This window comes from Mesoplodon densirostris, chromosome 17, assembly GCF_025265405.1.
Source record: "Mesoplodon densirostris isolate mMesDen1 chromosome 17, mMesDen1 primary haplotype, whole genome shotgun sequence".
NCBI classification, from domain to species: Eukaryota; Metazoa; Chordata; class Mammalia; order Artiodactyla; family Ziphiidae; genus Mesoplodon; species Mesoplodon densirostris.
In genome coordinates, this window is record NC_082677.1 from 33369789 (window position 1) to 33392491 (window position 22703).

Here is a 22703-nt window from a genome sequence, read left to right on the forward strand (position 1 = left end):
CCTTTGATGTACTTTAAACAATGTATGTATGGGACTGTGTTATTAGAAAAGAGTGATTTTATATATATATAGATCTCATAATCAGTTGAAAGACATTTATTTAAATTTTGTTCCACACACCTTAAGTAATTTTATCTTTTGTTGGTGAGTGAGATTAGATTTAGATTCACTTTTCTCTATAATTTTATGTTAATAATAATATTTTTATTTTAGACAGACTTGAGAACAATTGGCAAGAAATTCCTCCCCAGTGACATCAATGGTGGAAAGGTGGAAAAGGTAATGAAAAATGTTAACTTCCTAAATTATGCTAAGTACAATAAATATGAACATCTACTAAATTACTGGAATTATTTTTTGTCAATGAAGACTGCAACTTCAAAATATTTTGGAGGTGAACAAGTCACAGATTTATCATTATAGTGACTTCCTATACACATGGAAAATTATTAAAGCTTAAACTTTTAAACTTTTGGTGACTTTTCAACATTTAAAAAAAACCTTTTGTTTCAGGAATTGTAACTATGACACACTTACTTTACATGTGAGACTTACCAGATATTATTGGTGCTCAGGAAAAGGACCTTTTTGTATCTTTTTATTTTAGTTACCTGTTAACCATATTTGTTTAATGAACTTATTAATATAAAACTATAAGATTGGGAAAGAGTGTTAGGAGCAATTGGCAAAGCCGTGCATTTGGTTGCTGCTATCATTTTGTGTAACACATATATGTATTCATGTTATGAATTTTTCAGTGATGTTTTTAAAATACAGGGATACAATTTTTAGATACCAACTAGTCAGTCTTTTACTTCTTATTCATTTGTATTCAATTTCTTCTTTTTATTTGAAAATACATGTAAATTACGTCAACCAAGAATTTTATATGTGCTACTGCTCACTTTTTGAACTATTACAGAACATCATTATGTATAATTTAAAGAAATACTTTGAATGTATATGTTTTGTGTTTGAATAAATATTCTTATCATTTTAACACTCAGATATTTAAGATAGTTGCTATACCTCAGATATTTAAATTTTAGATAATTTTAAAAGGTCTGAAATGCAACAACATATTTTTCACATTTTCCCTTATGCAGTAGATGGTAATCATTTAGCTGGAAAGAAAACAAGAGTTTATTTTATAATTTACAGTAGTTTTTTTTTTTTTTTCTTGCGGTATGCGGGCCTCTCACTGTTGTGGCCTCTCCCGTTGAGGAGCACAGGCTCTGGATGCACAGGCTCAGCGGCCATGGCTCACGGGCCCAGCTGCTCCGCGGCACGTGGGATCCTCCTGGACTGGGGCACGAACCCCTGTCCCCTGCATCGGCAGGCAGACTCTCAACCACTGCGCCACCAGGGAAGCCCTACAGTAGTTTTTGAAGCAGATACTCAGAGAAGAAAGTTCTACAAACGCCTTAACAATTCATTTTAATGTTTAACAACACTCTGTGTCAGCAAACTTTAGTTGTATTTTAACCTAAATTTCTTATGATGCAACTTGAAGTCCGTAACGTCTTCTTTATCTTCCCTCAGGGGAAATGGAGAACATCTGGTTACCTTCCCTTGTGAATAACTCTTCATATACTTGAAGCCTTGTAAATGTCAGTACCACAGGTTTCTTCTTGCTAAAGCCACCTATCTTGGTTCCTCTGTTTATTCTGTCTCAGGCATTCCATTCATCTTCATTGTTCTTCTCAGAGTCCTCTCCAGTTCCTTACATTTCTTTTTCTGGTTGTGGTCGTAGTTCTCAGAGCTCAGCATGCATCAGAATCATCCTGAGGCCTGGCTAGAACACTCATTGCCAGCCTCTAACCTCTCCCACTCCCACGCCTCTGTCTCCATTGAACTGGGATAGAGCCCAAGAATTTATATTATGAACAAGTTTCTGTGGGATGTTGATTCTGCTGGTCTGGGAAGAATAATTAGAAAACTTCTGGGGTATAGAACTCCAAATTAGGCAGCAGTCTTGGACAGGTCTGATGAATGCAACAGTTCTTTACAGGAAAAGTAACTAACATCAAAGCAGTGGCTGTGCATCCTTATGCTAGTTGATTTAAGAAAACTAGCATTCTGGATTATTGATTTTCCATTGTTTCTTCGTGTGTCTTTAGGGATACTCAGAACCTATCTCTGCTATAAGCTCATGGGGAAAGGTACTGATAAGAGTTTTCTCTTCCTCCAACTTCTCAGAGCACTTTTTAAAAAATACTTTTTAATCAGTTATCTATTTTATACATATTACTGTATATATATATCAATCCCAATCTGCCAATTCATCCCACCACCCCACCAGCCCTGCTTTCCCCCTTTGGTGTCCATACGTTTGTTCTCTACATCTGTGTCTCTATTTCTGCCTTGCAAACTGGTTCATCTGTACCATTTTTCTAGATTCCACATATATGCGTTAATATACGATAATTGTTTTTCTCTTTCTGACTTACTTCATTCTGTATGACAGTCTCTAGGTCCATCCACGTCTCTACAATGACCCAATTTTGTTCCTTTTTATGGCTGAGTAATATTCCATTGTATATATGTACCACATCTTCTTCATCCATTCTTCTGTCTGTGGACACCTAGGTTGGTACCATGACCTGGCTCTTGTAAATAGTGCTGCAATGAACATTGGAGTGCATGTGTATTTTTTTTTTAATTAATTTTATTTTTGGCTGCGCTGGGTCTTTGTTGCTGTGCACAGGCTTTCTCTAGTTGTGTCGAGTGAGAGCTACTCTTCATTGCAGTGCATAGACTTCTCATTGTGGTGGTTTCTCTTGTGGAGCACGGGCTCTAGGCACGTGGGCTTCAGTAGTTGTGGCACACAGGCTCAGTAGTTATGGCTCACAGGCTGTAGAGTGCAGGCTCAGTAGTTGTAGCACATGGGCTTAGTTGCTCCGTGGCATGTGGGATCTTCCTGGACCAGGGCTGGAACCCGTGTCCCCTGCATTGGCAGGTGGATTCTTACCCACTGCACCACCAGGGAAGTCCAAGGGGTACATGTGTGTTTTTGAGTTATGGTTTTCTCTGGGTATATGCCCAGGAGTGGGATTGCTGGGTCATATGGTAGTTCTACTTTTAGTTTTCTAAGGAACCTCCATACTGTTCTCCGTAGTGGCTGTATCAATTTACATTCCCACTAACAGTGCAAGAGGGTTCCCTTTTCTCCACACCCTCTCCAGCATTTGTTGTTTGTAGATATTCTGATGATGCCCACTCTAATCAGTGTGAGGTGATACCTCATTGTAGTTTTGATTTGCATTTCTCTAATAATTAGTGATGTTGAGCAGCTTTTCATGTGCCTCTTGGCCATCTCTAAGTCTTCTTTGGAGAAATGTCTACCTAGGTCTTCTGCTGAGTTTTTGATTGGGTTGTTTGTTTTTTTCAATATTGAGCTGCATGAGCTGTTTATATATTTTGGAGATTAATCCTTTGTCTGTTGATTTGTTTGCAGATATTTTCTCCTATCCTGAGGGTTGTCTTTTCATCTTGTTTATAGTTTCCTTTGCTGTGCAAAAGCGTTTAAGTTTCATTAGGTCCCATTTGTTTATTTTTGTTTTTATTTTCATTACTCTAGGAGTTGGGTCAAAAAAGATCTTGCTGTGATTTATGTCAGAGAGTGTTCTTCATATGTTTACCTCTAAGAGTTTTATAGTGTCTGGTCTTACATTTAGGTCTTTAATCCATTTTGAATTTATTCTTGTGTATGGTGTTAGAGAGTGTTCTAATTTCATTCTTTTACATGTAGCTGCCAAATTTTCCCAGCACCATTTATTGAAGAGACTCTCTTTTCTCCATTGTATATCCCTGCCTCCTTTGTCATAGATTAGTTGACCATAGATGTGTGGGTTTATCTCTGGGCTTTCTATCCTGTTCCATTGATCTGTATTTCTGTTTTTCTGCCAGTACCATATTGTCTTGATTACTGTTTGTAGTGTAGTCTGAAGTCAGGGAGTGATTCCTCCAGCTCCGTTTTTTCCCCTCAAGATTGCTTTGGCTGTTCCGGGTCTTCTGTGTCTCCATACAAATTTTAAGATTTTTTGTTCTAGTTCTGTAAAAAATGCCATTGGTAATTTGATAGGGATTGCATTGAACCTGTAGATTGCTTTGGGTAGTATAGTGTTTTTCACAATATTGATTCTTCCATTCCAAGAACATGGTATATCTCTCCATCTGTTTGTGTTATCTTTGATTTCTTTCACCAGTGTCTTACAGTTTTCTGAGTACAGGTCTTTTCCCTCCTTACATACGTTTATTGCTGGGTAATGTATTCTTTTTGTTGCAAGAGTGAATGGGATTGTTTCCTTAATTTCTCTTTCTGATCTTTCACTGTTAGTGTATAGGAATGCAAGAGATTTCTGTGCATTAATTTTGTATCCTGTAACTTTACCAAATTAATTGATTAGCTCTAGTAGTTTTCTGGCCGCATCTTTAGGATTACCTATGTATAGTATCATGTCATCTGCAAACAGTGACAGTTTTACTTTTTCTTTTCCAATTTGTATTCCTTTTATTTCTTTTTCTTCTCTGATTGCCATAGTTAGGACTTCCAAAACTATACTGAATAAGACTGGAGAGTGGACATCCTTGTCTTTTTCCCTATATTAGTGGAGATGCTTTCAATTTTTCGCCATTGAGAATGATGTTTGCTGTGGGTTTGTCATGTATGGCCTTTAATATGTTGAGTTAGGTTCCCTTGCCTCTATGCCCACTTCCTGGAGATTTTTATCATAAATGGATGTTGAATTTTGTCAGAAGCTTTTTCTGCATCTATTGAGATGATCATATGGTTTTTATTCTTCAGTTTGTTAATATGGTATATCACATTGATTGATTTGCATATATTGAAGAATCCTTGCATCCGTGGGATAAATCCTGCTTGATCATGGTGTATGATCCTTTTAATGTGTTGTTGGATTCTGTTTGCTAGTATTTTGTTGAGAATTTTTGCATCTATATTCGTCAGGGATATTGGTCTGTAATTTTCTTATAGTATCTTTGTCTGGTTTTGGTATCAGGGTGATGGTGGCCTAATAGAATGAATTTGGGAGTGTTCCTTTCTCTGCAATTTTTTGGAAGAGTTTGAGAAGGATAGGTGTTAACTCTTCTCTAAATGTTAGAATTCACCTGTGAAGCCATCTGGTCCTGGACTTTTGTTTGTTGGAAGATTTTTAATCACAATTTTAATTTCATTACTTGTGATTGTTCATATTTTCTTGCTTCAGTGTTGGAAGGTTATACCTTTCTAAATATTTGTCCATTTCTTCCAGGTTGTCCATTTTATTGGCATAGAGTTGCTTGTTGTAGTCTTTTATGGTGCTTTGTATTTCTGCGGTGTCTGTTGTAATTTCTCCTTTTTCATTTCTAGTTTTATTGATTTGAGTCCTCTTCCTTTTTTTCTTGATGAGTCTGGCTAAAGGTTTCTCAATTTTGTTTATCTTCTCAAAGAACCAGCTTTTAGTTTTATTGATCTTTGCTATCTTTGTTTGTTTCATTTATTTCTGCTCTGACTTATGAAATCTATCCTTCTACTAAGTTTGGGTTTTGTTTGTTCTTCTTTCTCCAGTTCCTTTAGGTGTAAGGTTAGGTTGTTTATTTGAGATTTTTCTTGTTTCTTGCTATTAATTTCCCTCTTAGAACAGCTTTTGCTTCATCCCATAGGTTTTGGATCGTCCTGTTTTCCTGGACATTTGTCTCTAGGTATATTTTGATTTCTCCGTTGAATCTGAATGAGATCCTTTTCAGGTTGAGTAATCTTGGTTGTAGGTTCTTCCCTTTAATCACTTTAAATATATTGTGCCATTCCTTTCTGGCTTGTAGAATTTCTACTGAGAAATCAGCTCTTATCCTTACGGGAGTTCCCTTGAATGTTATTTGTTGTTTTTCCCTTGCTGCTTTCAATAATTTTTCTTTGTCTTTAAGTTTTATCAATTTGATTATTATGTATCTCGGCATGTTTCTCCTTGTGTTTATCCTGCCTGGGACTCTGCGCTTCCTGGACTTGGGGGCTGTTTCCTTTCCCATGTTAGGGAAGTTTTTGACTATAATATCTTCAAATATTTTCTCAGGTCCTTTCTGTCTCTCTTCTCCTTTTGGGACCCCCCTAATGTGAATGTTGGTGCATTTAATGTTGTCCCAGAGGTCACTTAGGCTGTCTTCATTTCTTTTCATTCTTTTTTCTTTATTCTGTTCCACAGCAGTGAATTCTACCATTCTGTCTTCCAGGTCACTTATCTGTTCTTCTGCCTCAGTTATTCTGCTATTGATTCCTTCTAGTGTATTTTTCATTTCAGTTATTGTATTATTTGTCTTTGTTTGTATGTTCTTTAATTCTTCTAGGTATTTGTTAAACATTTCTTGCATCTTCTCAATCTTTGACTCCATTCTTTTTCTGAGGTCCTGGACCATCTTCACTATCATTATTCTGAATTCTTTTTCTGGAAGGTTGCCTATCTCCACTTCATTTAGTTGTTTTTCTGGGGTTTTTATCTTGTTCCTTCATCTGGTACATAGTCCTCTGCCTTTTCATATTGTCTTTCTATAAATGTGGTTTTCATTGCACAGGCTGCAGGATTGTCGTCCTTTTTGCTTTTGCTGTCTACCCTTTGGCAGATGAGGCTATCTAAGAGGCTTGTGCAAGTTTCTTAATGGAGGGACTGCTGGTGGGTAGAGCTGGGTGTTGCTCTGGTGGCAGAGCTCAGTAAAAATTTAAACCACTTATCTGCTGATGGGCAGGGCTGAGTTCCCTCCCTGTTGGTTGTTTGGCCTGTGGCGACCCAACACTGGAGGCGACAGGCTCTTTGGTGGGGCTAATGGCAGATCCAGGAGGGCTCACAGCAAGGAGTACCTTCCAGAACTTCTGCTGCCAGTGTCCTTTTCCCCGTGGTGAACCACAGCCACCCACACCTCTGCAGGACACCCTCCAACACTAGCAGGTAGGTCTGGTTCACTCTCCTGTGGGTTCACTTCTCCTTCCCCCTGGGTCCACTTCTCCTTCCCCCTGGGTCATTATGCACACACTACTTTGTGTGTGCCCTCCAAGAGTGCAGTCTCTTTTTCTCCCTGTCCTGTCGAAGTCCTGCAATAAAATTCCGCTAGCCTCAAAATCTGGTTCTCTGGGAATGCCTTCTCCTGTTGCCGGACCCCCAGGTTGGGAAGACAGATGTGGGGCTCAGAACCTTCACTCCAGTGGGTGGACTTCTGTGGTATAATTGTTCTCCAGTTTGTGAGTCACCCATCCAGTGGTTATGGGATTTGATTTTATTGTGATTGCGCCTCTCCTACTGTCTTGTTGTGGCTTCTCCTTTGTCTTTGGATGTGGTGTATCTTTTTTGGTGAGTTCCAGTGTCTTCCTGTAGATTTTGCAGCAGTTAGCTGTGATTCTGGTGCTCTCGCAAGGGCGAGTGAGCGGACGCCCTTCTACTCTGCCATGTCTCACAAAGTTTTATAAGTTGTCTCTTCAGAATTTCCTTTGAATGTAGCTAACAAAAAAATATATAACTTAGAATATTTGAATCTAGAATTTTCTCTGCCAAATTTTATCCTTTGAAATATTTTTAATGCTGATGTAGATTTAGTTTATATATAAGATGAAAAGATAGAAAATAAGCTCTGTTCACGTGAAACAGAAGTAGAGTGGGATATCCCCTTTCTGCTCTTCCCATTTATATTTTTCCTTCAGACGCCAAATATAATTCTCTTCACAGTATTCGTGAAAATGTTCTGAAAATTAATTTTAATAGAATTTTTAGAAGCCAACACACGGGAATTACTCATTTTATTTGCCTTTGGTTAAAACTTCATATATTATATAAAAATATAACTACTTTCAGGCAAAAGTAAATGTTTAAGGAATGTATTTTTGACATGAATTACTTGTGCGTCTATCTGTAAAATAAGACTAATACAGTAAAAGTTGCTTTATTTGTGCCTTTATTGGAAAGCTTTATTACCCAGCACTTCATCATGTTAATGGTGACAGAATCATTAAGACATAGGTCTAGACACTAAAATTATGTAATAGTTCTTATTTAAAATATATTTTAAATAAAAAATTTTACATAAATTTTATTCTAATCTGTGCATAAGATAAGCAGAGTATTTGAATAAGTAATCTTCCTGTTCCTTGAACATGCCAGATTTTGGTATAAAATAATAATATTTTCTAATTTTCTTTTAATAGTACAAAAATAATGAATGAAAGAAAGAACTGTATCACCTAGTGATTTTACAAATAGATCATACTAGAAACTAATTTTGCAAAAACTAATTTAGACAAAATTTAAAGTGTGAGATAGACTAGCTGTCCCAGGAAGCAGAGGCATGGTTTTGATGTGCTTCAGATACGATGTGGAGAGGGAGAATAAAACAGTAGGGGCTGGTAACATACTGGACAGATACAGATTTTAGAATTATTGGGCTAGATTTAAATCCTCATTCTTCTGCTTATTATGTTTTTGTGACTTCTGGTAGTTATTTAATCTTGCCAGATTTTAATTTTCTTATCATTCAAATATTATGTCCCTTATGACATTGAAGAATTAAATGACGTAATTTATGTGACATCTTAAATGTAGCACAATGTGTATGGCAAATATTGAACATTATGGGACATTTAGGATGGTATTTTTGTCCTGGAGATCTAAGAGTGCATGTTAATTACCTCAGTTTGTTATCTTGTTACTTAGAGATCTCCAAGGGAATGCAGTAAATGAAGTAAGGCAAATGGATACTTCATTATTGACTGTGTTTTAGCCCCAGCCCCTAATGCAGAACTTTATCACTTGAGCTAGGTTGATCTTAGGATAATAGAATCAAAATAGGTCAAATTCCTGCTCTATTTCTACTAAGTTCCATGCCTGCCTGTGATATTACCACTCCTAAGAGAGAAAGCCAAAGGAAAAAGAATTGGAGAGCATTTGCCCCAGTGTTTAAGAAGCAAATCCTTAATAAGCAAGAGAAGAGAGGAGGCTGTCTTTTTAGAAGCTACTTCCATTAGTTTTGTGTGGGTCCTTTAAAAGAGCCGTAGTCCTGTGTCTTCTATCCCCCTTGGAAGCTTATTCATTAGGCCCCAGGCTCCATCCAATGTACTAGAGACTTGGCAAGACAGAGCAGTAATCCTCTTTAGAAGTAGATTAAAGGAATGTAGAGAGGAGTCTTCAAACTTCTTCTCCTGAGAGGCCAAAAGTAAATGCTTACATGCTGTGTATTGTTATTATCATAATTAATAAGACTTAGATAACAGCATTTCAGCATTTGGAAAGGAAGTGTGGAGAGAGCTATGATTCGGTAGGAGAGATGGTAGGTCTGTAGTTAGGAGAAGACAGTTAATCCTGGAACATTGTATTTACATCTGTTTTGTCCTAAGACAAACTGGGACCTTCAGAAGGGCATTGTCATCTGAAGTTTGAAACTGAAGTCTTAATAATTCTATTAGTTATCACTGATTATTTTATGAGGAAGTAGGATGGCCAAAAAAATACAAGTAACTTTGTTAGTAATTAATGTAATAGTTCTGTTCACATTCTTTTCTCTTTCCTTCCATTCTCTTAATATTATTTTGCAGTTCCCATATTTTCTCCATAAGGTTGCTTGTAACCTTGATGCAAAGGTTTCAGACAAATGTAAAAAGTAGTGAGAGTGGGAAGATGACAGTTTTCTCCAGGGTTCTAAGCCTAAGCTAGATTTTCCCATAAGCAGTTTATGTTTGATTTTTAGGCCATAAAGGGTTTTAGAGTGGAGCAATATGTTCCAAGGAAGCTATATGCTGCAACTTCTGAGTTTTTCAGGGCAGGCTTTTTATATCTAGATATTACAAGGTCCTGGAATATTTAGCTTGCAAGGTAAAAATAATGGAAAGAAGTCATGACAAAATGGAAGTAAAACTATACTTCCTATAAAACTGTTTAATATTTTTCATATTCTTCTCCAAGTTTAATATTTTGTTGTAGTTATTTTCATAGCTTTAGCCTCTGAACCAAGGTGTAGAAGTTAATTACAAAATATAGGTTAATGTAAAAATGCTTTATTCCCAGTCCAGCTGTGTGAGGACTTTAATGCATTACTGTGAAGCCCTAACAGGAAAGGCTTTCCAGATCTGTGTTTATTTTTTTCATCTAAGTTTAGGACTGACAGGTTGTATATGCATTTTTTTTTTTTTTTTTTTTTCGGTACGCGGGCCTCTCAGTGTTGTGGCCTCTCCCGTTGCGGAGCACAGGCTCCGGACACGCAGGCTCAGCGGCCACGGCTCACGGGCCCAGCTGCTCCGCGGCATGTGGGATCCTCCCAGACCGGGGCACGAACCCGTGTTCCCTGCATCGGCAGGCGGACTCTTAAGCACTGCGCCACCAGGGAAGCCCTGTATATTCATTTTTAAATGTGAAACTGTGATTAAAGGCCTAATTTTTCCGGATAGAATTGACCTTCTCAAAGCCTCAGCAACACCAACATCAACCACAAGATGGCTTCACTGCCTTAAAATTCAAACAATGCCCTCTCACCCTCAGACAATATAGAACTTGGATGTTTTCAGAAAAAAAATAATTGAAAAATGTTTTAAGTTAAATAAATTGTATGTTTTATATATGTTAATAGATAATACGATTTACCAGTGTTTCTTTTAGTGAGTTATTAAAATTAAACATGCACTTTTAATTTTAGAAAAATGGATTACTAAAATTCTGATATTACTGTGCTTTATTTACAAGCGCTTATTGGCAATTATTAGTAGGACTTCTGTGTAGTTTAAAAACAACTGCACAAAACAATATATAGAATATATATTAGATACTCTAATAATAATTGAAAAACAAACTGTTCACTTTTTTTTTTTCTAATTCTCCTAGAAAACGAAATGCTATAGCAGTGAAGGATGGAAATAGGCAAATGACACATTGAAAGAAGTGTTACTTTTGACTGGAGTCCCACAATGTTTTTCTTGTAATTGATTGGCTGTAATTGCCCTGATTGAATAAGAGCAAATTATCTGCTGTGCTGTTACTTTGATGTATAAATTGATGTTTTTTCAGGTGATCTCAAGATTGGGAAAACCTATTCAATATTATGTTGTCTTTTTGTCTATTACTAGACATTTATAATACCCTGTTTTTAAAATTTCTAAGGGGTAGAAACTTTTAGATCTTCTAGTAGGTATACCATCATATTTATGATTCAGGAAGTTTTTCTTTTATTATTATTTATTTATTTATTTATCCATTTAAACTCTCTTGACGTATATGAATATCAATTGAAAATTTTGAGATCAGGATTAGGGACTACCTTCCCAAAGCTATTTTTTTCAGTGTTCCTTTTGCTTTTAACCTTCTTTCTTCTTGACCTTTCTTGGTACAAGCCCCTAACTTACCTGGGAGAACCCTGGTTTTCAGTAAACACTTCTTCTCTTTCTCTTTATTGAGAACCTATTTTGTGCCAGGTCCCATGTTAAATAATCTGTGTAATCTTCAGAACAGCATTGAAAAATAGAAATCGTTACCAACCTCTGTTTTACTTTAGAGATGAGGGAACTGCAGCTTTTCTAAAATCATAGTCTTTTGTTGCTATAGGGCCTTAATAATTGCCATGTGAATGGAATGTTCTTCCCTCGGCTGTCAGGCAAACTGCTACTTAGTCTTCAAATTCCAACTTGAATGCCACTTCTCTTCTAATTTTCTTGACCTCTTTTGAACAGAATTAATTTTTAAGAGTTAATATTCCCACTGCCCTTTATACCTACATGTTTTTAGTATGTAACGAACTTTATCATAGTTTTAGAATGTATGAAACAAAGAAGACAGACTTTGGTGTGTGGCATATCTGAGTTTGAATTCTAATTCTACCTCTTACTGTCTGGGTAACCTCTGTCAAAATACTTTATCCTCTGCTCTCAGTTTTCTCATTTAAGACACACAAATGGTCCTAATATACTTTTTAGTTCTGGAGGTTAATTAAATAACTTATGTAGGACTTCCCTGGTGGCGCAGTGGTTGAGAATCCGCCTGTCAATGTGGGGGACATGGGTTTGAGCCCTGGTCTGGGAAGATCCCACATGCCGTGGAGCCACTAAGCCTGTGCACCACAGCTGCTGAGCCTACGCTCTAGAGTCTGTGAGCCACAACTACTGAAACCGTGTGCCTAGAGCCCGTGCTCTGCAACAAGAGAAGCCACTGCAATGAGAAGCCCGTGCACCACAAAGAAGAGTAGCCCCCGCTTGCCACAACTAGAGAAAGCCCATGCGTAGCAACAAATACCCAATGCAGCCAAAAATAAAATAAATAAGTAAATAAATTTATTTAAAAAATAACGTAAAAATCCTGCCACATTTTCTGGTGTATCTAGTAAGTGCTAAATAAATTATAGTAAAAACACAAGGTAACTTCTTTATCAAGCAATTTTTGAATGTATATATGTGCTAAGTGCAGGGGCTGCAGAGATCAATAGGACAGCCCCTGCCTTGAAGCATATACCCTAATAAGAGATCAAGAAAGCAACAATGTCAGTATAGTGGAACAAATGCTATGTCAGAAGTACATACAAGGGAGGGGCAGCCATCTCAGCTTGTTAAGCTTAGTGAGATGAGGTGGAGAGGTTGCTTTTCTTGCTAGACTGTTAGTTTTTAGACTTGTAATTCTCAATAAGGGAATAATAGGTAAATCCCCATTTGGGGGCATATTTAACATCTTATGGTGGGAGAGTGTATCTGGTGTGTGTATAAAAGTTATATATGTATACACATGCATACACACACGTATTATTTATATTTAGAAAATAAAACTACCCCAAAAAAGGTATTTTATTATACAAACTATAGAAAATAAACCTTGACAAAATCTTCTTGCCTGATAATAATACATGGAAGATAAATAAGTTAACATTTATACTTCCTAGAACCTGAATTCTCTGCCTTTGTTTGGGGGAATTTCCCATTTTCAAAGTCTTGGTGGTGGAGAAGAAAATGCCAGATACTTTTTCCCTAGCCTCCTTTGCACCTATGCCGTGCACATGTACCTCAGCTTTACTAATTCAGGTATAGCTGCATAGGACATGGGTTAATCACACCAAAAAAGCAGGAACTGTGGTGAATCTTCTTTGGTAGTGGCAGAAGCTACAGCAGGATTGAGTTTCTAGAGTAATAGCTGCCAACAGTGCTGGGGTCAGTGTCCAGGGCTAGTGAAATTGATAGTACAAGGTGTAGAGCTAGATGCTTGAGTGTGCTGGATCTAGCTTGTTCCAACTGATGAAGGCCGAACATCAGCATCTCTTCCCTGTTTAGAGGTGAGTAGTTGAAATCAGCCATGGGAATTGGCAAATGCTACAAATTAGGGCTTCTTCTCTACCCTTCCTATCCCAAACTGTTTCATCAACATACTACTGCCATTAAACCAGTCCGTGGTTTGACTTTCACTGCTATTCTTGCTGTGAAGGCTACAGACTTAGTTCTCTAATACTCCTGACACTTCTGTGAACTACTCAATGCCTTAATTTCAAAATGTTACCTAAATTATTTGAGCAATTTTAATGTAATATTGGATATATACAAACATCCCTTTTGAAGCTTAAAAATGAGGTGAGCACCTGTGAAGCCTCAGCCTGTTGTAAGAACTAGAACGTTACAATACCATTGTGTGCTACCTCTTCCTCTCCCAAACACCAAGAAATGATTGTTGTGAATTTTGACTTTAGCTTTTCTTGACTTTTAGAAGACATATTTTAGTTACATATGTAGTTATTTCTGTGTAATATATTGTTTTTATGAGAGAGTTTTTTTTTTTTTTTTAATTAATTAATTAATTTATTTTTGGCTGCGTTGGGTCTTGGCTGCTGCAATGGGCTTTTCTGTAGTTGCGGTGAGCGGGGGCTCCTCTTACTTGTGGCGCGTGGGCTTCTCATTGCAGTGGCTGCTCTTGTTGCGGAGCACGGGCTCTAGGCATGCAGGCTTCAGTAGTTGTGGCACGTGGGCTCTAGAGTGCAGACTCAGTGGTCGTGACGCATGGGCCTAGTTGCTCCGCAGCATGCAGGATCTTCCCGGACTAGGGCTCGAACCCATGTCCCCTGCATTGGTAGGTGGATTCTTAACCACTGCGCCACCAGGGAGGTCCTACTGTTTCGTTTTTAAGCTTTACAAAATGTTAACAGATTGTCTGCTGTAACTTGCTTTTATCATTCAGTGTGATGGCTGTAACATGTGTCCATGCTGTATATACCCAATATTCATTCATTTTCACTTTTATATAATATTAAGCTATCTAAATATACCATAATTTACTTATTCATTCTCCTGTTGATGGACATTTAGATGTGTTTCTTTTTCCCTTCTTTTTTTTCTTTAAATAATAGATGCACTACTACTACGTCTAGGAACAAACTTGTATATTTTTTCTGATGCATGTGTGTAAGAGTTTCTTTAGGGAATATAACCAGGAATTGAATTATTGTATGCTAGAGTAAGCCAGTGTTCAACTTTACCGGATAATGCCAAATTATTTTTCAAAGTGGTTGTACCAATTTGTATTACCTTCAGTAGTGTATGTGAGATCCCATTGATCCATGTCTTTTGTGGCACTTGATATTATCAAATTCTTCTAATCTTTTGGTTGTAACATACATTATTCTTCCTCAGGCTATTCTGTCCCTCATGACCACCTTCTCTAATATACATTTTAGAATCAAATGATCAAGTTTCTTAAAATGGGTCAGAGTTTTGAATGAAATTGCATTGAATGTGCATATCAGCTTAAAGACAATTGACATCTTTATGATAACTAATTACAAGTGAAATGCTGGTAAGCTGCCTCTCTGAAGAGGAAAAAATAAAGCCCTAATATATAGTAGTTGCCACTATTTGTAGTATAAAAAGTCCTGCAGGGGCTGATTATAAGCTATTATACTATGAAATCACCAAAGCTGGAATTAGGAAGAAGTGCTCCTAACAGGCACTTGTGAACTGGCCTGAGCTGGCTTCAGCACACCTTTGGATGTATCTCTTCATTTATTTAGTTTTGTCCATAAAGTTCTATAATTTATTGAAATTATATAGGTTGTGTATCTATATGCAAGCTTTATGCTCGGAACTTCCTATTTTTGTTGTTGTAAATGGTGTTTTTTAAAAAAATTACTCTTTTTTTCTTTGTTGGGGTACATAAAAAGGTAACCAATAATTGTATACTAATCTTAAATTTGCTATCTTGTACTTATTATTCTTAATAATATATCTGTATATTCTTTCACATTTTCTCTATATGCCTTTTGTTGACACTTCACATGAATGGGATCACACAATATATACTTTGTTGTATCTGGCTTCTTTCATTTACTGTCATGTTTTTGAGGTGAATCCATGATGTAGCATGTATCAGTAGTTTGTTACTGTTTATTGCTGAGTAGTATTCCATTGTATGGACTTTACTTTTTCCTTTCCATTCTCTAGTTGATGGACATTTAGATTGGTATGCATAGGTCTCTTATTGTTTTTTCATTGCTACTGAAAGTATGTTTGTGTTTTTATTATTATTATTACTCTTTAGATTGTTTATTTGCATTATTACTCTTTGCTTCCTGGTCAGTCTTGCTCAGTATCAGTTTCATCAGTCTTTGCAAAGAACCAATGCTAGACTTTGTTAACCCTCTTTATTGTATTTTTAGTTTGCTATTTCATTAATTTATCTTTATTTTCTTCTTTCTTGTACCTTATTTGAACTCATTCTGTTGTTCTTTTCCCAACTTGTTAGTTCGACTCATTTATTTACTTTGTTTTCTAATATAAGCATCTCAAGGCTATTAATTTTTCTTCTACCATTGCTTTAACTATATCCCAAAGGTTTTACACATGGTATTTTCATTATCATTCAGTCCTAAATATTTTTCAGTTTATATTAAGATTTCTTCTTTGTTTTAATAATAGAACATTATCTTTTTTCTTTTTGTTACAGATTTCTAATTCAGTTATATTGTGGTCAGAGAATTTGGACTGAAAGATAGCTGTATTTGAAACTTTATAGAGGCTTACATTATGGCTTGATATATGTTTATATGTCACATGCTTGCTTAAGGGGAATATTTTTTCCCTAGTTGTTAGGTTCACAGTTCTATATAAATTCTCTAGATTAGGCTTATTGTTTTATAGTCTGTGTTTGATAATTCCAAATTCTCAACTCCTTAGAGTCTTAAATTAAAAAAAAATATTTTTATGCTTCTCAGATTTTGTAGCTTATTTCCTTGTATCATATTTTCTTGTAATTTTATATTTCTTTATCTTTCTGCATGGAAATCTTGGGCACCTGAATCAGGAAAGCTGATAGAAAGGATTGTGGAGCTAGTGTGGTGCTACTAACTGACAGTGAGTTGAGATTCTGGCTAAAGTTAACTTTGCTACTTTTCCACAAGCTGAAAGCTGAGGCTCTCAATTGCAGTGTTGTTTTGATCAGAAGCAAACATAGATTTTCTCTGGAGGAAAATGTCCTCCAGATTGAGGCTTACCATAGATGCCTGCATGGGTGACATGGGGAAAGTTCTAAAATTTCTAACATTATAATAAACAATTCTCTTTTGTTCCAGTTTTCTTGAGTCTGATACTATCCTTAGGATGGTGCAGGGTGTGACAAATGATACTTTTTATCTGATTTCTTCCTGTCTCACCCCTATGTTTATTAATATCAAATTTTGTTAAAATGATACTGAGTTATTTCAACAGAGCAAAGAAGTAGATGAGAAAGAGGGCGTCATAAAAATTTATCCTTCAGGCTTTTAAAGCAGCTGTAGGCAGACCACTATTTCATATTCCAAGGCAACTTACTTGAATCATTACCCAGTTGCTTGGATCCTCAGGTAGAGATGTGAATAGTGCAGCAAAAACTTCTCTTGATATAAATATAGTGGATGAAAAAATGAGCCCTAGAAAATCTCTACTGAAGCCACTGGAAATGCTTTTGGAAGTAGTAACAGTAAAGAAATAAATTATGATTTTAAGTACTTAAAAAGGACTGCGGAGAATGAAACTTTTTTATTCTCTTAATTTTAACCCACTTTGCAATAATGATGGAAGATTTATCAGAACTTAATCATATTCATAGATTCCTTCTGAGTATATGGCCCCGTTTCTAGGGTTGATGGAAAATGTGATGCTTATGCTGTTAGGTATAGATAGAGTGAGAAGTTTATTTCTCAAGGAAACTGATAAGATTATAAAAAGAAATGGCTGGCAGATTTTTCATAGTATCATAGAATGTCTAAATTTAGATAGTTTCTTGATTCCTCAAAAATTCTCAGTTTTAACTGTTTATTAGGTGTGATCAGACTATAGATAAGTGGTTCCATGTCATCCAAACTTTGGAGAGTCTGATTGTAAGCAAGAATGTTATTTAATATGATCAATAAATTAATAAACTAATACAGTCATTTAAATCTGACATTCCATATCAATTGATATGACTAGTTAGGAGTTCAGATGATAGAGAGGTCCACCTACCTAGGGAAAGGAAGGAATGAAGCCTGGATGACTTTTTCTGGCCCCAGAGAATCTGGTGTATACTTGATATTGTTTATTAGAATTAGAGATCTTCAGCTCCGTGGTTTGTGACCACCTAGAGGGCTGGGATAGGGAGGGTGGGAGGGAGGGAGATGCAAGAGGGAAGAGCTATGGGAACATATGTATATATATAGCTGATTCACTTTGTTATAAAGCAGAAACTAACACACCATTGTGAAGCAATTATACTCCAATAAAGATGTTTAAAAAAAAAAAGAATTAGAGATCTTTCTTCTAACCTATTTAAATTTTTTACAATAATTTCTTTTACTTGCTCCTTATTGCTCAGGTAAAGGTGAAAGTCAGACATTAAAGAAATCTTGGGCAAAATTAATCCTTGATTTTTATTATTTTCATTTAAATATGATATCTTTTTTCACTTTGGGGTTGCTCTTGACACTAGATGAACAAGGATTTTGAAGTTAATTCTCATTCAGTTTTGTGGATGCTTTTAGATGATTTTAGATTCAGTGTTAAAGTTAGGATTTAGGATCTTAACATTTTATTCTACTATTTGTGTTTTATTTAGATCCAGTACTTCCCTATTTATTTTTTGACTACAGAGGATAATAAACTGAATATTGTAAACATAATAATGAAAAAAATGTTATATCTGCAATTTTACTTATAGAATCTTTCTGAATTGTGGTACTAGTCATAAGCCCTGTTGATTCAAATTGAGAATTGATTATAAAAAGACTGTGTGCAATTTGGGAGTTTCTAAGGAGAGTCTAATAAATAGTACCTTCTTTTTTACTTTGGTTCTGAATCGATTGATAAAGAAAGAAGTGGCAGATGTGGGCCAAAGTATCAGCTTTACTACTGATAAAAATTAATTTGGAAGATATGGCTTGGTGGGAGAGCCAAATGGATGCATTAATTGAACCACAAACCTGACAGATTTGTACACTCACTTATTGCAGTGCCAATCCAGTGAAGAGGCTGAGTAGGTACCTCCTCCTCAGGGTCCCTACCTAGATCCCAAGAAAGGAAGGGTGAGGATGAGCCCAAAATATACAGTATATTCTTCCCAATCAGATAAGTCATTTCATAAGTGGGTGTGTTAGTTTCCTGAGGCTTTTGTAACAAACTCCCACAAACTTGGTGGCATAAAACAACAGGAATTTATTCTTTCACAGTTCTGTGGGACAGAAGTCTAAAATCAAGGTGTCAGCAGGGTTGGTTCCTTTCGGAGGCTCTGAAGGAGAGTCTGTTTCATACCCCTCTCATAGCTTCCAGTAGCTGTGGGCAGTCTTTGGTGTTCCTTGGCTTGTAGATGTGTAACTCCAATTTCTGCCCCCATTTTTTTCTTCCCATGGCCTTTATACCCAGTGTCTTTGTGTTTATTTCCCCTCTCTTCTAAAGAAGCTCATCATTGTATTTCTCCTAATCCAGGATCATCTCATCTTTAGATACTGATCTTAATTAGGTATGCCAAGTCCCTTTTCACAAATAGGGTTATGTTTACAGGTTCCAGGTAGACATATATCTTTTGGCAGGGCCACTATTTAATTCACTAAAAGGGATGGAGAGGCCAGGAGTTGGAGTAGTTAAATAAGTAAACTTGCTGCTTGCTAGGAAACATCAAGATCTGGGAGCAGGTGTTCCTCCCTAGCATTCCTAGCTTTTTGTTCTCATGGTCAACCAGTTGTAGGAGATCGGCAAAAATGGTCCTGTTCCCCCCTCTGTGATTGCATTGTTGGCATTATCTTCAATTTGTGTTTCTTTGGCAGAATCTTTTAAAGCCACTTGTCCATTTTGTGATCATTAATGGTTAAAACTAGGTAATATCTGTATATCCATTTAACTGCACACAAATAAATGTCAGTTTGTCACAATACATTGAAAGCAAACAGACTAGTGAAGGTGCCATGTCAACACCCTTGAGATGTAGATTTCCCCAAATTCTATAAAGATGCCTTGTGACCTATGTGTCATATGGACTGAATGAGAGTGCCTTTGTTGCTCTGATTATGAAGTAGTAGGAACATTTAATTTCTTTCTTACTAAGAATTAAATAGAAACAATTGTTTTCCTCCCACACTTGAATGTATGTGCACTCCCTAGTATCATTGTGGAACACATAAGTCTAGATCACCACTGATTGTCTAATAGAACTTTTTGCAGTGATGTAGGACAGTCTGTATACGTGTTGTGCAGATATGGAACACTCAGAATGTGACCAGTGTGACTGAAGAATTGAATTTTAATTTCACTCATTTTTAATTAATTTAAATGTAAATTTAAATAGTTATATGTGGTTAGTAAAGCAAAGGCTAAATATTTGTCAGTGTCTAGGCTAAAAATATTGGGAGTAGTAGAATATAGAGAATGATGAACATTATAAGAACCGTTAACATGCCTCTGGTTTAATTTAAATGTCTTTATTTTAATGGCATTAGCAAAAGTAAAAGAAAAAGTTTATCCTGAATTAGTAGCTTATCTACATTTGTTAAAGGTTTTAGACTTATTTCAACATAGAATTTTTTTTTCATTCTTGAAAATTAGATGTGAATTTCATATCTTTTCTCTAATTATATTCTCTAGGGCAAATTTATAACAAAATTACTCCTTTTCAGGAGAGATACTGGTAAATATGAAGTGGAAATTTGTCAACCTGGGAACATGCTTACTCAAGAAATTGTGTAAATGTTATTTCACATTTCTTTTTGCTGAAAATATAAATTAAACTAATGCATACAGAAAGATTTTACTTAAAAGGCTATAACAAAAAGCTTTTTTTTTCTTTGTAAGTGTGATACTACTTAATGGATATAATATTTTATAATGTAGAAAGTGTTACTTTATGTTAAATTTATTTTTCAGACATGTAAGCAGATTTTGCTCTCATTCCCCAGTTATACCATAAGTGTTTTATTATATAAAAACTTTTAACTTAATATTCAATAGCTAGTTAGCCCATCAATTTTCTTTTTGTCTTTGATTAAAATATGGCTAGATAGGACATGTATTCTCCTTACTGCCAATGCATAACAGCATAGCATTAAACTCATTTAAAAAGGAAATGTGCCAATAAGTCAAGTATAGTTCACACTTCTTAGATTTTATATAGTTTAAGTTTTGGAATATGTTTTTTTTTTTTTTTTTTAATGCCAGAAGAAAGTGTACTTTAAACTTGATGTTTTTGAGCAGAAAACATTCCTTTCAACTGCTGCTGTAAAGTTGATGTCCCTTAAAAAATTACCAAGTTCTTTAATTCTAGAATGTCTGTTAATGTACATGGGTGGAACGGGGGGGTATATGTGAACAATTGAGAGCACATAAGACTGAAAACATCTTTTAATATACCTTTAATTCAGAAAAATAACTTTTTCCCTGAAGTTTTTTCCTGTTATTTTCTGAAAATGAATTCAGAATTATATTAAAAAAATTCTTCAGGAGACTTTTTTGAAGTTTTATCTTTAAATACAAAAGAAAATAAAACCCACCCTGATGTGTGTAACAGTTTAAATTTTGAACTTATTTAATTGAAGTTATCATTATAAATAATAAAGTATAACCATTAAGGAAAAGAGAAACATTTTAAGTGAAAACAAAGCTATGGCTAAAAGTGATATTTATTCCTTTGTCTTTTGACAGCTTGAAGGTCCATGTGTTTTGCAAATTCAAAAAATTCGCAATGTTGCTGCACCAAAGGATAATGAAGAATCTCAGGCTGCCCCAAGAATGCTGCGTTTGCAGATGACTGATGGTCATATAAGTTGTACAGCAGTAGAATTTAGTTACATGTCAAAAATAAGGTAATTGGCACTTTATGGTGTATATTTGTTATAAGTGTTTAAAGGTACTGTTCACATTGGATTTTGTTTTTAAGACCTTTGAAAACAAGGAATGAACTCTTAAGTGCATGTTACAGTTTTCCAGAATAAATTAAAGAGTTTGTATTTTTACTTTATCTGTAAAGAAAAATAGTTTAAAATGGAGTTAGTTGCTCCTTACTTTTAAAGTTACTAATTAAAAACAGAAATTTAAGGTGTTCTTACATGGAAAGTAAGCTTTTCAATTTTATCACTAAATTTTAGGTCATTAAAATTTTTTCAGAACAAAAATTTCTTTAAATATGTTACAATTTCTTCCTTGACAGTTAGTTTTATCCATTCCACTGTTTAGCAGTCTAGAAAAGTTATAAGCAAATGGGTTTTCTTGGGGAAAATGATTGAAGCTAGAGGGGTTTGTATGCCACCCCACTTTCTAAGAGGAGGAAGAACTCCATAAGGAAAAATTTTCCAAATCTTTGTTTTGGCTATTTTTCATAAGAGGTTTTTAGAGTCATGCCTGTTGTAATGGAGAAAAGCAATGAGAAGCAAGAGAAAGTGTCACCTTTATTCTCAGTGTCCCCATTAGATCAGTTTAAACTCTGTTTTCTGAGATGGGAATTTTCATTGGACATTTGCAAACCCAGCCCCCCTTTTCTTAGTCATTTTATATGCTGTGTTTGCTGCTCAGGGTCCTTTGAGCTTTTTCATTTAGTGTAAATGCCTAGACCCTGCTTCTCTCCTGCCCAAGAATTTATTCCAGCCTCTTTATTCGGTGCTGGAGGGACAAAGGTATTTAAAAAGAATTTAGATTTTGTCTCCAAGTAGCTTATATGACAACAAGGTAAGCACACAGCATACAGATTACAATAACTATATCAACTGAAATGAATAGGAGTTCAGAAAATTACCTTTACCTGGGGGAGTCAGGAATGGGACTTAAAATATGAACAGGTGTTTTGAGAGAGATGAGGGGGGAATAGCACATGCAAAGACATGGTACCCTGATAGCAGATGAGTGAAAAGTTACACTTGGAGGAGCATAGGTGATTGGCATTGTGGTATGTGGGAGGAGATGTGGTAGGTTGAGGCCTTGTATGCCATGTTCAATGATTTCTTTTTTTCTTCCTTCAACTAGTGTCTGCCTTTAGTGAGGGAGGCTCCTTCCTTAGAAGATATATTTATTCGTCTGAAATGTTGATTTTCATATACAAAAGGGAGTATATTGACTTTGTGATTATGTTGCCTTTTTTTTGAAGAGTAGAAAGAGTCCTACTTTTATCGAGAAACTTCCATAAAAGGAAGTGCAGCCTTTCCTCCTTTGACAAATTTAATCAGATCCCCTCCAAGGGAGTTCACAGATGCCTGAGAAGAAAGACTTGCCATGTAATGGCTCATTCTCTCAT

At 35.8% G+C, this 22703-nt stretch overlaps 1 protein-coding gene across 4 annotated transcripts in view; it reads left to right on the forward strand.

Annotated features, from left to right (window-relative positions):
• The first annotated feature begins 213 nt into the window (after positions 1-213).
• TDRD3 (tudor domain containing 3) overlaps positions 214-22703 on the forward strand; it is a 130795-nt gene continuing 108305 nt past the window's right edge. For 2 of the 4 annotated variants that reach the window (XM_060079816.1, XM_060079817.1), the window contains exon 1: positions 21128-21282. In XM_060079816.1, the coding sequence (XP_059935799.1) occupies positions 21209-21282 (74 nt within the window). In that variant the 5' untranslated portion in view covers positions 21128-21208. Of the gene's footprint in view, positions 280-21121; positions 21283-22703 lie in introns of those variants that run through there. The other 2 variants (XM_060079819.1, XM_060079818.1) reach the window with 2 other exon arrangements.